This window comes from Mustela nivalis, assembly GCF_964662115.1.
Source record: "Mustela nivalis genome assembly, chromosome: 5".
In the NCBI taxonomy this organism is placed as follows: domain Eukaryota; kingdom Metazoa; phylum Chordata; class Mammalia; order Carnivora; family Mustelidae; genus Mustela; species Mustela nivalis.
This window is the reverse complement of record NC_139024.1, coordinates 97603355-97619535: the sequence shown is the minus strand read 5'-3', so window position 1 is coordinate 97619535 and position 16181 is coordinate 97603355. Positions and strand designations below refer to the sequence as shown.

At 42.2% G+C, this 16181-nt stretch overlaps 1 protein-coding gene across 2 annotated transcripts in view; it reads right to left on the bottom strand.

The window, feature by feature from the left end:
- Positions 1-8882, bottom strand: part of EFHC1 (EF-hand domain containing 1) — a 57792-nt gene extending 48910 nt beyond the window's left edge. The window contains exon 1 of one of the 2 annotated variants that reach the window (XM_082729358.1): positions 8731-8882. In XM_082729358.1, the coding sequence (XP_082585484.1) occupies positions 8731-8793 (63 nt within the window). In that variant the 5' untranslated portion in view covers positions 8794-8882. The remainder of the gene's footprint in view (positions 1-8730) is intronic. The other variant, XM_082729357.1, reaches the window with a different exon arrangement.
- Positions 8883-16181: the final 7299 nt, after the last annotated feature.

Genomic DNA, 16181 nt, shown 5'->3' with positions numbered 1-16181 from the left:
TAAAAGTCCCTTCTTGTTATAGTAACACAGATACATTCATATAACTCTTTGGAAAGCAAGTATTATATATTTAAAGTCTTAAACTTAATTCTACCTTTGATCCTTTATTTTAAAAATATAAGCCAAACCATGGCAAAGAACAATATGCCTAAAGCTGACCATTATAATGTTAATTATAATAGTAAAACACTAGAAACAATATAAAAGGCACACATATGAGTTAATAATGGAAAACTCACTTTATGAACTATGATGCAGCCATTAAAATATTGGTTTTAAAGACCACGTGGCAATCTATGAAAAATGTTTGTGATTTAATAAGTCAAAAAGAGCAGCATATAAAATTATATGTATACTATAGGGTGCCTGGTGGCTTCGCCGGTTAAGCAGTTGCCTTCAGCTCAGGTCATGATCTTATGGTCCTGGGAATGGGCCCCACCTCAGTCTCCCTGCTCAGTGGGGAGTCTACTTTCCCCTCTCCCTCTGATCCTCCTCCCCACCTGTGCTCTCTCTCTGTCTCAAATAAATAAATAAAATCTTTAAAAAAATTTTTTTAAATTATATGTATACTATAATTATAAGCATGTAAACATGTACACAAAAAGAAACTGGATTTGGATAATGTTCTCTGTATTATTTCTGAATTATGTTGATTTTTTTATAATGAGCTTTTTTTGGCAATTGGAAAAAAAAAACAAAAGATTAAATAAAAAAAGAAGGAAGTGTAAAGGAAATATTTTTGAAGGCAAAGGAGAGACCAAAATGGTAACATACAACACCCCAGCCTCCCTACCCCTCCATAAAGATCAACAATTAGACGATTATCCATAGACAAAAGTAGCTCTAGAAGAGATTTGGAGTTCAGTTAGGTTGTTTTAGGAACACAGTGGAACAAAAAACCTGAGAATAACTACTCAAGGAGAAGGAAGACTTCATTTTGCCCGCATCACCTCATCCTCCAAGCCAGTATTGCTCAGTGTCAGGAGGGAACTTCCTGGCCAGAAAGAGGTCCCCTGGCCAGGATGGAAGAGCAACCAGCTTCTCCAGTCTTTTGGGGTAGTCCACAAAAATCCCACGTCAGTTTCCTCCCATCTAGACCAACAAAGCTGAAAAGTATAAGGCCAGCTAGGAACCCGGAAATAAAAGTAAGGGCTACTGGCAGCAGCCCCTCAGTGGGAGTGACCATGGTGTGTAGACACCTGCTCTGCAGATAAACCCAGCAGATCTTACCACTGACCCAAAGCCAAGGGCCAGGATATTTGCAGCCACTGGGTACCCTCTCAGATTTCATCAGCTTTCATCCCAGAGGCATTCATGATTCCAGACATCAGAGCCCCTTCCCTTTCCTCCCCTCCCCATATCCCCACCAGAGCCTAGGAACCACACCAGCAGTCAGCTCAGGCCTCTGCAGCTGCTGGACTGCAAGATGCCAGCACAGACACCCTCTGGCTGACCCCTCCCCCATTCATGCACTTGGAACTAGCCCCTCCAGCTGTGCATCTGCACATGGCCCAACCCTCATCACAGGCCTCCACTGAAGTGTGCATGTTGGAGGGAGAGTGTGCAGCCCAACCAGGGCCTCCTGCCAGTGGGCTCATAGTTGGCCCTGTCGTTTGCCTTCTCTGCTTCCCACCACTCTTGTGTATGTCTGCAAATGGCCCCTGCCATTACATAGGCACCAATTGGCCAGTTGGCACCCTACAGCCAATTATGTGTACCCCTACCTACTCCAGTCACCACTGCTGCTTGCCCTGCTCCCTAGCTGCTGGACCTGGAGGTTGCCAAAGACCCCAACAGCCATTGCAGCCACTATACACACCCTGTAGCACCTGTCAAGGGCCACACAGTTGTCAGTGCCATAGACCCCAGTGGCCTGGGCTAGAGAGACATAATGCCCCTAAACATGAACCCAGTACCATATAGCCCTGCCCTTGGAGTCCTATACCACTAGGCCCAGGAACACAGCAAGCTTCAGCATGCCTCCACCTGTAGGTGAAAGTCATCCCAGTCATAAAGTCTGGAAGAGGTAGCTGATTCTATGCAAGATATAGGGATCATGAACAACCAGGGAAACATGATTCCACCACTTACAATAACTCGTCCCAAAGAAATGAAGAACCAGGAATTGCCTAATGAAAAAAATTCAAAATTCTCCGAAAGATGCTCAGAGACCTACAAAAGAACAGAGATGGGCAATTTAATGATATCAGGAAAACAATAAAGGAACAAAGTGAGAAATTCTACAAAGATGTAGAAAACATTAAAAAGAGCCAAATGGAAATTCTGGAGCTAAAGAACACCATGACTGAACTGAAGAATTCAACTATAACTTCAAAAGAAGATTTGAACAAGCAAAAGAAAGAATCTGTAAGCTAGAAGACAACTTGAAGTTAACAAATCAGAGGAGAAAAAAAAAAAAGAGTGAAAAGGAATAAAGAGGGCGCCTGGGTAGCTCAGTGGGTTAAGCTGCTGCCTTCGGCTCAGGTCATGATCTCAGAGTCCTGGGATCGAGTCCCGCATCAGGCTCTCTGCTCAGCATAGAGCCTGCTCTCTCTCTCTGCCTGCCTCTCCATCTACTTGTGATTTCTCTCTGTCAAATAAATAAATAAAATCTTAAAAAAAAAATCTTTAAAAAAAAAAAAAAAGAAAAGGAATGAAGAAAGCCTATGGGACTTATGGGATACCAACAAGAAAAATCACATATGTGTCACTATATCCTTTTCTAGAAGGAAAAGACAGAAAGAGGCAGAAAGCTTATTTAAAGAAATAATGTTTGAGAACTTCTCAAGCCTGGGTAGAGATTTGGACACTCAAGTTTGTGAAGTTATTGGTACTCATAATTTCAATCTAAATCATCTTCTCCAAGACACATGATAATAAAGTGGTCTTAAAATCAAAGACAAAGAGAATTTCAAAAGCAGTAAAGAAAGAAACTCATACAAAGGAACTTCCATAAATGATCAGATTTCTCACCAGAGATCTTGCAGGCCCAGGAGAGAATGGGATCATCCATTCTAAGTGTTAAAAGAAACTGCCAACCCAGGATATTTTACCCAGGAAAAATGTGCTTCAGAAAGGAAGGCAAGATAAAGACATTCCCTAATAAACAAAGAGAGGATTCATTGCCACTAAACCTGCCTTATGAGGAATGCTGAAAGAAGTTCTTCAAGTTGAAACAAAAAGGCGTTAATTAGTAACATGAAAATACACAACACATGGGTAAAGGTGAGCATATAGTCAGATTCAGAATATCCTAATACTGTAACACAGTGATGTGTTCACTTCTTCATTCTAGTACAAAGATTAAATGAAAAGTATTGAAAACCTCTCTAGCTCCAATAATCTGTTAGTGGATGCAAAACATAAGAAGATGTAAATGATGACATCAAAAAACATAAAGTGAAAGGAGATATAATGATAAGGATAGGGTGTTTATATATGATCAAGGCTGAACTGCTATCAGTGTAGATTGTTACATGTTTCATATGAGTCTCATGCTAACCACAAAGCAAAAATCTACAGCAGCTTCACAAAAAACGAGAAAGAAATCAAAGATACTACTATGACTAATCATCATTTCACAAAGGAAGACAGCAAGATAGGAAGAAAGGAACAGGGAACTACAAAACAGCCAGAAAACTTAAAGTGGTAGGGACGCCCATGTGGCTCAGTTGGTTAGGCGTCTGCCTTCTGCCTTCGGCTTCGGTCATGATCCCTGGGTCCTGGGATCAAGTACCATGTCAGGCTGTCTGCTCAGCAGGGCGCCTGCTTCTCCCTCTGCTGGCCTCTTGCTGTGCCTGCTGCTCTCCCTGCTTGTGCTCTCTGTCTCTGACAAATAAACAAAATTTTTTAAAAAATGGCATTAGTAAGTCCTTACCTATCAATAGTTACTCTAAACATAAATGAATTGAATTCTCTATCCAAAGGCAAAAAGCTGGATGATTTAAAAAAAAAAAAACCCACAAGATCCAACTATATGTTGCCCTATACTATGAGAGACTCATTTTGGCTTGAAGCACACTCATAAACTGAAAGTGAAGGGATGGAAAAAGATAATCCATGCAAGTAGAAACCAAAAGAGAACATGGGTAACTATACTTAGAGCAAACAAAATAGACTTTAAGCCAAAAATGCTACCAAGAAACATGGATGGTCATTATATAATGGTAAGGGGATCAATTTATCAAGAAGATATAACAACCACCTGAAAATAATACAAAAGTTTATGTTAATTATGCAGGAATTAAAATAAAACAAACAGAGGGGAAAAGATATAATTATCATAAATATATATGTACCCCACATCAAAGCAGATACTAATAGATCTGAAGGGAGAAATAGCCAACAAGACAATAATAGTGAGGGATTTCAACAGATGACTAAATCAGATAGGAAATGAATAAGGAAAGGTTGGATTTCAATCATACTTTAGACCAAACAAACATTAAAAAAATCTATCCACCACCCCTAAAATACACATTCTTCTAAAGTCTACAAACATTCTCCAGGATAGGTTATATGAAAGGTGACAAAACAAGTCTTAGCAGATTGAAATCATACCTACTATGCTTTTGCATCACAATGGTATGAAACTAGAAATCAGTAACAAGAAGAAAACTGAAAAATTCACAAATATGTAGAAATCAAATAACACACTCTTGTACAACCAGTGGGTCAAAGAAGAAATCAAAACAGAAATCAAAAAGTATCTTGAAACAAATGAAAATAGAAGCATAACATATGTAAAACTTTGGGAACCTGCAAAAGCAGTTTAATAGGGTGTGTGTGGATGTGTGGGTGTGTATTTTGTTTTTGTTTTTTTTTTAGACAGCAAGAGAGAGAGAGAGTGAGTGAGCTGTGGAGGTGGGAGGTGGGGCACTGAGGGAGAGAGAGAATCCCAAGAAGGCTCCCTGCCCAGGGCAGCACCCAACACAGGGCTCAATCCCACGACCCTGAGATTATGACCCAAGCCAAAACCAAAAGTCAGATACCCGACCAACCAAGACACCCAGGTGTCCCAATAGAGGATTTTATAGTGATAAATGCATGCATTAAGGAATGAGAAAGATCTCCCTGATATCAACACCAGATAAGGATACTATATGAAAAGAAAGTTACAGATCAATATCCTTGATAAATATAGATGCAAAAAAATAAAAAAATATTAGCAAACCACATTCAACATCTCATTAAAAGGATCATATATCATGATGAAGTAGTATTCCTGAGATGCAAAGATGATTCAACATATACACATCAGTACTTGTTATACAACACATTAAGAGAATGAAAGATAAAAATCAAAAGATCATCTCAATAGATGAAGAAAAAGTGTTTGACAAAACATCCATTCATAATAAAAATCTGACAAACGGAGTATAGAAGGAACATAACCTTAACATAGTAAACGTCACATGTGACAAGTCCATAGCTAATATCAAACTTGATGTGAAGGGTTGAAAACTTTTCCTCTAAGATCAGGAACAAGACAAGGATGTACACTCTTACCATTCCTATTCACCATAGAACTAGAAGTCTTGGCCAGAGCAATCAGGCAACAGAAAGAAGTAAGAGGCATCCAGTTAGGAAAGGAAGAAGTAAAACCCTCTTTGCATGCAGATGACATGATCTTACATTCAAAACCCCTAAAGACTCCACCAGAAAACTGTTAGAACTAATCAATGAATTCAGTAAAGTTGCAGGATACAAAATCAATATACAGAGAAAAATTGTGTTCCTATACACTAACAATGAACTATCTGAAATTGAAATTAAGAAAGCAATTCCATTTACAATAGCACAAAAACAATAAAATACTTAGGAATAAATTTAAGAACATGAAAAACCTATACACTGAAAACTATAAGACACTAATGAAAGAAATTAAAGAAGGCACAAACAAATGAAAAGATATCTTGTGTTCTTGCAATGGAAGAATTAAAAACTGTTTAAATGTCCCACACTCTCCAAAGTGATCTACAAATTCAATGTGATCCTTATCAAAATTTCAACGGCATGTTTCACAGAAATAGAAAAAACAATCCTAAAATTTGCATGGAACCACAAAAAAAAAAAAAAAAAACACCCAATAGCCAAAGCAGCCTTGAGAAAGAAGAACAAAGCTGGAGGCATCACACTTTCTAATTTCAAGCTATCATTACAAAGCTACAATAATCAAAACTACCTGGTACTGGCATAAAAATAGACACATATATGGTGAATGCTGTGAAGTGTATAAACCTGGCAATTCACAGACCTGTACCCCTGGGGCTAATAATACATTACATGTTTATAAAAAAAATTTTTAATTTAAAAATTTTTTAAAAAAGAGACACATAAGCCAATGGAACAAAATAGAGCCCAGAAATAAGCTCATGCATATATGGTCAACTATCTTTGACAAGGGTACCAAGAACACACACTGGGGACAGGACAGTCTTTTCAGTAAGTGGCTGGGAAAACTGGGTATCCCCACAAAAGAATGAAATCAGATCCCTATTTTATAGAACTCACAAAAATTAACTCAAAGTGATTGAAGACTTAAAAGTAAGACCTGGAACTATAAAACTCCTTGAAGGAGAAAAGGGGAAAAGCTCCCTGACATTGGTTTTGACAAGGACTTCTAGATATAATACCAAAAGCACAGTCAGCAGAAGCAAATATAAACAAGTGGAGCTACATAAAATTTAAAAATCTTCTGTACAGCAAAGGAAATAATCAGCAAAATGACAAGGCAACCTAGGGAAAGGGAGAAAATATTTACAAATTGTTTTAGTCTGTTCAGGCTAGTCTAACAAAATACCAGAGACTGGGTAGCCTCCCCATCCCTCTTAGTCATTATGGTTCATTCTCTGAATGCTTTGAGAGTTATACACATCTAGTTCTTCAGTGCTAAATAAAGATAGTGACCATGTTTTCCAAATTTCAAATAAGACAAAAGGTTGACACCTGGACAGTCTATTTAAAATAGAAAGTAAGTCCACGGCACAGTTCATGTTAGTTTGTTTGTTTGTTTGTTTGTTTTTAAGATTTTATTTATTTATTTGACAGAGAGAAATCACAAGTAGGCAGAGAGGCAAGCAGAGAGAGAGAGGAGGAAGCAGGCTCCCTGCTGAGCAGAGAGCCCAATGCGGGACTCGATCCCAGGACCCTGAGATCATGACCTGAGCCGAAGGCAGCGGCTTAACCACTGAGCCACCCAGGCGCCCCACAGTTCATGTTATATGAAGTACAGCAATGTACATTCTCAGAGCCTGGGACCTCCAGTCTGCATCTGTGTAATCCCCCAAATCGACTCACCCCTCCTGTTCGCAACGCACACTCACCAACACCAATGCTGAGGCTGCTCCTGCATAGGGCAGGGATGTGCCTACATTTTCTAACTTACATAGAATGGAAAAGTCCACTGAAGGAAAAGCTCTATGATGCTGTGTCTTAATGCAGGGATAATTATGAAGAAGCAGCTCAGAATCCAGACTCTCTCACCAAAATTTCAACTTCAATTCATTCTCCCAAAGAAAATAAATGGACTACATATTTTATCTTACCTTCATACCCCTGGAATGGAGCTTTTAGCTTAAGTTATTAAACTATACAAATACAAATTATTATTGTCTTATCTATGATCGTTTACTGAATCTCAACATTGATCTTCAAACATATTTCTGTAACCAGGTTAAAATCAAAACAAATACGAATAATTTTGTCAAGGGCTAAGCCATGTCAGAAGGGAGAAAAAAGTTTTTCTTTTCCTCTTCAATTTTGTCTACAGAACACAAAACAGTTAAAGTAGGGAAGAAGCAAAATAATCAAATCAGGAATATTTCATTAAAATGTTAGAAAAGAATAGGAGTACAGGAAGGAAGAAAAAAAAAACAGCTAATCAATTGTGAATGAAAGGATTGGAATGGAATGATCTCCTGTAAAGCAGGGAGAGATGGTTTGGGAGGAAGATAGGCAAGTGTTGAAAGTCTAACTTTTGGAGAAACAGCAATTGAGAAAGAAGATAAAACAGGACGGGGAGAAGGTGGGACTAAGTTGTAGAAAAGTCGGAAGTGCTAAACGGGAAGGGGGTGGGGCTAGGTAGGAGCACAAACGAGGACCCGCTACAAGCACCTGGTGGAAAGGAGAGAATGAGTGGAAATGATATGTATGAGACAGGAAACGGAGCTGGGAGGGGGTTAGCTTAGTGGGTCCAGGATCCGGAAGGCGAAGGAGGCGAGCGGGAATGATGTGCCTGGGAGATGGGCAGGATGGGGCTGTGGGAAGGAGGACCAAGATGTAGGGAGGCTGAGTGGGTGAAGGGGGCTAGGCTGGGGGACTGAGGGCGGCTAAGAAGGGAGCTGGGCAGAGAGGGGTACGGTGTGGGAGAACGAGCTGGGGGGGAACCTAGCCAGAGCTTGGGAGGAAGGGGGGGGGGGTAAAACAGAGATCTAGAGGAAGAGGCAGGAGCTGAAAGAGCAGGGCAAGAACGGGGCGAGGACGACGAGAACGAAGGCGGCCAATAAATGCCTGGATGGAGTCAAAAAGCTAGAGAGGAAGGAGCGGAGAGCCAAGGATGGGAGAGAGAGGATGAGGCTGGAGGGGGAGGACGACGGAACTGTGGTGGCGGACAGAGACAAGTTGAGGGCAGAGGACGGGTCTGAAGGGAGAGAGCAACTCCGGGTGGAGGAGAAGGCAGGTGCACCAAGGGGCGAGCCCTGCGAGGCTGCCAGGGGGTGGAGTCCTCACCGTGGAGTCCTTGAAGGACGTGCCCGGGAGAAAGGGCAGGCCATGCACAGGGTTGGACACCATCGCGGCCGCTCTTGCCGCAGCCACCTGGGTCGAGCGTTGGCCTTCCCGGTTGCCCGGGCGACGAGCCGCGTCCGCCGGCCCCGCGAAGCTCCATGGTGATGCCAAACATCCGGCGAGGCGCGCGTGGGGGCGGGGCCTGAGGCGCTGGCGCGAAGGGTCTGCGCGTGCGCCGCCCGCGGGCCGGGCGTCCAGGCGAAGAGGCAGTAGCAGCCACAGGCGCGGGGAGGTGGGAGCTGGTGGGCGGGGTGGGAGGAGGTGACTGCGGAGAGGCTGCGGTCGTGGCCGGGAGGTCCGAGGGTGGGAGCCGGACCTTAGATGAGTTACAGTGGCGGGGAAGCTGCTTCCTTCCGTCCACCCAGCCCTCACCGCTCCCCGCCCGCACTGTGAGCTCGGGCCCCTCTTCTCCGAGCCCTGGGCAAAGGGCTCTTGTCCCGGTTCGCACCGGAGTGTAAATGGCTGGTTCCGGTTTAAAGTGGCACCCGGTGCCGGGGCTTGTTGGGGGCCGGGGGCCAGGGGCTGCGGATTATTCATGGTTGTATCTCTTGCTCAAGGATGTTCAGTGAACTAATGCAACCGTCTCGTCCCCGATCCTCCCACTACCGCATTATCATTTTCCATCTTCACCTCTCTCTATCCTACGGTCAACAACAGCCGCTCTGCAGCCTACCAATTTTTTTTTTTTTTAAGATTTTTTATTTATTTATTTGACAGAGAGAGATCACAAGTAGGCAGAGAGGCAGGCAGAGAGAGAGAGAGAGGAGGAAGCAGGCTCCCTGCTGAGCAGAGAGCCCGATGCGGGACTGGATCCCAGGACCCTGAGATCATGACCCGAGCCGAAGGCAGCGGCTTAACCCACTGAGCCACCCAGGCGCCCAGCCTCCCAATTCTTGAAGGCTGGGCCTCGCCTATTCACCCCAGGACACTCAATATTCATTGACTGGAGAGCTATAGGGTGCTTACCTCAATTCTCCCCATCTCTATACGGATCGGCCGCTGCAGTGCAAAAATCCGACCCACAGGGGGAAATGCATCCCCTTTGAAGAGATAACTTAAGTCATGAAGAAGCGAGTAAGTGGGTTGAAATACTGTCAGGATCGTAGGCATTCTCACCTTTGGGGATTTTTATAAAACTTGTTTAAATGATGATTTCTTAAAAGAAGTATGATCCTGTTCCTGAAGCATTTTCAGAAAAGCGGGGGAAAAAACCTATCCGTTAGCCCCGGGGAGTTTAAAAATAAAAACAAAAAACGAACAAAACCCTGGTGCCAGGACATGGGATTCATTAGGTCTGAAATAGACCCCAGGAATCTGATTTTTTTAACAGCTGTTTCTGATGAGGAGCCAGTTTAGGAACGTGATAGAGTAGCAAGCCTGCCGCAGACACTGTTAACTCCACGTCATGGGTAGTTTAGTGCTAATGCAGACAGCAGCTTTAGTTTTATTGCTGCTTGTCAGACAAATCCCCCTGTTGGGTTTCACTAATGGGCATGAAGCTCAGGGGACCCAGGATATGGATCCATTGATGGCACCTGAAGCAGTTATTGGTAGCTGCCTCCACATCCTGCCCAGTTTCTTTTTGGCTAACCCAGCCTCTCTCCTCCCTACTTCTGTTTTCCTGTTCTTGTCCCCTCGCCTTTTCTTACCTTTAATTTTTTTTAAATTTTCTTAATGTGGGCATTTAATGCTTTTTAAAAAATCAATTACCATTGCTGAATTTATCAAAAACTTTGTAAAGTATCTGTCCATTGCATTATATCATAGCCACTTACCTAGGATTCAAGTCAGTTACTGGAAGAATATCTCAAAATGGCAAGTTCAACTTTCAAAGAGGTTGAGGATGCCTCTCTCACTTCTCTACACCTCACTGATGCTGAGTACCCAGAAACGCTGCTAGGTATAATTCTTGCTTACGCTTGATGATAACCTTTAACTCTTACCAGTTATATGATCCTGTCCTCCCCTCTATCTTAAAAAAAGTAAATCCATGGTATTAGGGTACGCTTGAAAGAGCCCTTCCGGACTAATTGCGTGGTTGCACTTGGGTCTATATTCCCTAGATTGGGTAGGGAAAGAGTCCATGGGGGCTGGAAAGGTAAGTCATGTCTAAGCTTATTGTCCATTGCAACATCTGTTTCTATTTGAGGAGTGGCCTCTGCTCAAATGTCTTTCTGTTCCAGAAGAACACACTAGTTAAATGGTTAACCAAGTGTGTTTTAACTATTTTCAGACCCTGGAAATGTGTGGTGAGGAAAACTTTTCTTGGTCTATATTCTCCTAAAAATGCCATCACCTCCAAGGAGAGGAAGCTGGGCAGTGTTGGTAAATGCTAAAAATTACAGGGACGAGTCTGTAAAGAAGTGGGGGAAAAATTAAAAAATAAAGGTAGGGCTTCAGAAAATTTCTTGAACCCTGATTAAAGAGTTTATATCCCGGGGTGCCTGGGTGGCTCCGTTGGTTAAGCGTCTGCCTTCAGCTCAAGTCATGATACTGGCATCCTGGATCCAGCCCCATGTCAGGTTCTCTGCTCAGTGGGAAGTCTGCTTCTCCCTCTGCCTCTCCCCCTGCCCCTGGCTTGTGCTCTCCCTCTTGCTCACTCTATATCTCTCCCTCACTCAAATAAATAAATTAAATATTTTTAAAAAAGAGTTTATATCCCATTTTGCCCAAATATGACTACTCAGCATGGATCACACTTCAATTTGCACTCATCATTTTCTACTTTGTGCAATATACAGGAGAGAGTAGGAACCTGACCATACCTGGCAGCTAAAGTAAAAAGTGCCATGGTCCATGGGGCACCTGGGTGGCTCAGTCGTTAGGCATTTGCCTTTTGCTCAGGTCATGATCCCAGGGTTCTGGGATCAAGGGCCTCATCCAGCTGTCTACTTCTCCCTCTTCCGCTCCCCCTGCTTATGTTCCATCCCCCACCTCTCTCTCTGTCAAATAAACAAAATCTTAAAAAAAAAAAAAAAAAAAAAGTGCCATGGTCTGAAGGCTGTGCATAAAGCGTGGACTAAGAAGACCACAGAGATATTGCATGACTTCAGCAGGTGTTTCAAAACTTGGGGAAAGGAAAATATGGAAAGATCAGTCTGCCAGCTGACCAAAGCTGAAAGAGGGCCTCATGTTGGATGACCACTCCCAGGAACTGATGGGTATCAGACTAGCAGAGGTTAAAATAAAGAAGTTGCCTAAATTAAGCATCTCCTTTTTCAGCATTTTGCCCAGAGCACTGGCTTTATCCAGAATTTGCAATCCTGTGATATTATTCTTGCGTACCTAAAGTCACGGGACTACATCAAACAGGGGTGTAAGCGCCTGCATAGAGCACCTCAATGATTTTTGAGGTGCTCTACTTCCCTCTGCTGGATAAAAATGGTACAGCATGGTTTTTGGAAAACTATACACCTGTAAGTTTGAAAGTGCAGGGGGAATGGCTAGTTACTGACCATAGTGGTAAGATCTTGCAGGGGAGTGTCCCTCAGAGTGCGATTCATTTCCACCACTCACTCCTTAGTTCCTGGAATCTCTTGTCTAAGAAGAGTGCCCAGTCAAGCTACCTCAATCTTTGCAAAGTATGCTAGAAGGAGAGAGAAATATCATCAGGGATTTCCAAGTAGTTACAGGAGCAGATTTAGGAGCCACAGGTAATCTTCATTGAACACAAACTCATGCAATTTGGGTTTAGACTGTTTTGGCCTTGCAGTGGGTTCCTGCCAGGGGTTTTGAAAAATTTGTGTTTCTGCTGCTTTTTTCTTCCATAAGTCAAACCCATTCTATGACTTTAGCTGATTCAGGTGGAATTCCTTCCTCTCTGAATAAGCCTAGCAAACATTACCTCACAGAATCAGAGATCGCCACTAGTACTCACTGAATGCAGACTTTGTGCTAAGGTATTTTTCCCATAGTAAAATTAGTGAGATTCCAAAATGATTTGTTCTTGTTGGGGGGGGGGGCAGGGGAGAAACACTGAGTGGAGATGCTTTGCATGTTTCCATAGTCCTCTTTGAGGAAAAAGAAATTGCATTAGCCCAGAATAGTGTTCTAGTTCACTTTAATGAGTAATAGGATATGTTTAACAGGTCCCAAAGACAAGGAAGTATCCACTAGAGAATTGTAGGGGAAAAATTGAGGAGGAGTCGGTGTTTCTTAAAGCTGGTTTGAGTTCTCGAAGGTCTTCTGGATGGTCACAGATGGCTTCTGAGACTGATGTTTGTCGTGTGACATTGGATTCTAGCACAAAAGTACATTTTAAAAATTTCACTATCGATGCTGCTTCAGCAGTAACAGCCTAATGATGTATGTATGCTTGGCCCAAGTGTCTAGGAACGAAACAAGAACTGCATCTTTAGGTTTATTTCATTTATGAGGGCACACAAAACAAAAATCCACATTACCTTTCCTTCCCAATGCTACACTTCTGGTTCACGCAATTGGCAGTGGAGAAGTTAGACCAAAAGACCTATGTTCACTTTGTTTTGGTTATACAAATGTAGATTCTGGATTCAAAGGCCTGAGTTTCTGTGAGATTGCATTACTTACTAGCCAAGTAGTTTGGGGCAAATTTACCTAATCCATCAGTGTCCTCATTTGTAACATGGAGGCAACAATAATATTATCTCATAGAGTTGTTTGAAGAGTTAAATGAAAGAACCCAAGAAAACAGCTTGACTAAGGACTTGGCAAAGAGGGAGCACTAGCTAATGTAAACTTAATATTATTATTCCTAGTTTATAGACTCTGCCCTGGGTGTTGCATTGCATTATTGTTGTTGTTTTGTTTGTTTGTTTGTTTTCTTAAGATTTTATCTTATTTAACAGAGAGAGAAAGAGAGAGAGAGAGACAGCAAGAGAGGGAACATAAGCAGAGGGAGGGGGAGAGAGAGAAGCAGGCCTCCAGCCAAGCAGGAAACCTGATTCTGAGCTCAATCCTAGGACCCTGGGATCATGACCTGAGCTGGAGGCAGATGCTTAACGACTGGGTCACCTGACGACTGAGTCAACAGGTGCTCCCGTTGCATTGCATTTTTGCCCAGAGGATTACCCAGGGTACAAACCAGTGTCGACAGAACCGGAAAACAATCAAAGCATATCTGGGAAGTGGAAGTCTGCCTTCTGAGCACTTACTAAAATGCTAAAAAGAGTCTGGGAGGAATCCTGCAGGCACCAGAGTCTCTATGGGATTCCACAGATGGAATCACTTAATGATAACCTGGTTTTGTGTAGACTATGCGGAATAAGATTTACTCTATTTTCTATGGGCAAGGTAATGTGTCCATGCAGGCAAACGCCCCTGAATTTTCTCAAACAGAATTCTTTCCCATCATACCCTGTCCTGAAGTCACAGTAAGAGCCAAAGTGCTTACAAGGCTCTTAACACTTTGTCTGCATCTCCTACTGCCCTCCCTCTCTGGGCACACTGGCCACCTGCTATTCTTAGTGTGCTCTGGCCTCAGGACCCTTGCACTTCCTCCCTCTGACTGGGAGAGAAACAGAGCCACTCTCTCACCTCTTTCTGGATCTTCACTGATCCTGTTTAAAACTGCACACCCACCCCGACCTTCTGACCTATTCTTCCTTGCTTTCTATTGCTCCTTGGCACCATCACCTTCTAACATTCTGTTTAACTTACTTATTCGGTTCACTGTCTGTCTTACTCCTGCCTCCGACCCCTGAATGTAAAATCCCCAAAGGCAAGGATTGTCCCTTGCTGTATTCCTGGTGCCTAGAACAGGGCTTGGCACTGAGTGGTGCTCAGTGTTTGTGGAGCAGCTGTCAGTGAATAAGCATACTCACCAGTTCTAAAGGTGAGGCCTCCGCTCCAGTGAAGGTCTTTCTAGCACAGCACTCTCAGACGATGGCTTGATTCAAGAGAGGCATTTCAAAGAATTCTTTCATCACAAGATAACGTATCATCAGCTTTGTCACAGGAGCCAGTATCTCAGATATGGCATCACCAAATTATCGACAGGGCATAATGTCAGAAGGGAGTGTGATACACCTCTCTTGGTATTCCCATAAATTGAGCCAGAAACCGTTGATTTTGTATGTTAGAGAATGAAAGTATTAGGTTGCTTAAAATTTCCAGTTCCCAATTTGTTGTTGATTAAAGAACCTTTTATGTGACACTGCTCATTTACCTATTACTGATGACATTTTACCATAGCCTTATTTTTCGCCTGGAGAGATTTGTGATGGGCCCATGGACATTTCCCCTATTTTTCTGCATTTTCTTTAATAAGCACCTATTACTTGAAAATGATAAATAAAGACTTTGGGGGAACTTGCTGCTAAGTCTGGATAACTTTCAGAAGGCAGAGAAGAATTTTTTTTAAACCCCATATTCAAAGTCATACCACTTGTTAGAATCCCTGGGAGAACAGATTGTTTGAAGAGCTGACAATCCCTAGTTAAAAATAAGAGGGAGGGTTTGCATAACCTTGGGAAAATTATTAATACTAGATTAATTTCTTACTCAAGGAATCAAGGTATTTTCAAGAATCTGTGACTGGAGAGTGAGATTTGATGTTATACTCTAGGCCACCAGATGCCTGTCACCAATGACCTTTTTTGCTTTATTTGGCATCCAAGCACTCAGTGTGAAGTAAGTCACTTTAACCTGCAAAGAAACAATACAACCCTCACTATTCGTGAGGTATTTAGAACAAAAGCGGAAATGAGGTTAGGTTGAAGTACGCGCAATAGTTAAAAGTGCTTCATACATGTAATGGGCTCTGCAAACATTTGGGTGTTGACGTTTCTGATTAGCGGAGCCTTGGATTTATCTGAAGGAAAAATGCATTTGAGTTTAAACATTATAACGAGTTATGTGACTTTGAACCAATCATTCCACTTTCTCAGTGTGTTTCCTAGTTTAATGGAGATCTTTTTGGCCTTACTTCACATGATTATTTGGAAGCTTGAATGGATGTGGAAATGTTTTCGAAAGCATAATGCATGAAAAGATCTGAGGTGTTAATCTGTATGTAGCCGTTGAGTTGGTCAAGGCCTCTTGTAATCTAAAACACAATGCATACATCTTCCTTTACCTTAGACAGATATGCTCTTAAAATTAATATTTAAATCAATCTTCCTTCTATCTCAAAGTTTTTCCTTCCATATTATTTTAATAAAATTTCCTTAAGGGATAAGATGATTATTATTTTTTTTAAAGGAGGCAGCTAGAGTGTAACATGTTGTTTCTGATTTACTAAATCAAGAACTTGTATTCATGTTGGAACCTTACATTCCCTGACTGATGGGGCTTTAATTACCTAGGACTTTAACTACTGCCTGTGGAAATACAGGGCTTCTCTGTGCCCAGATGAGCCAAGTGGGTCTGAGACTGGATTAAACACTAGAGGACAGTGTTAAGGGCTAGAAAAGCAA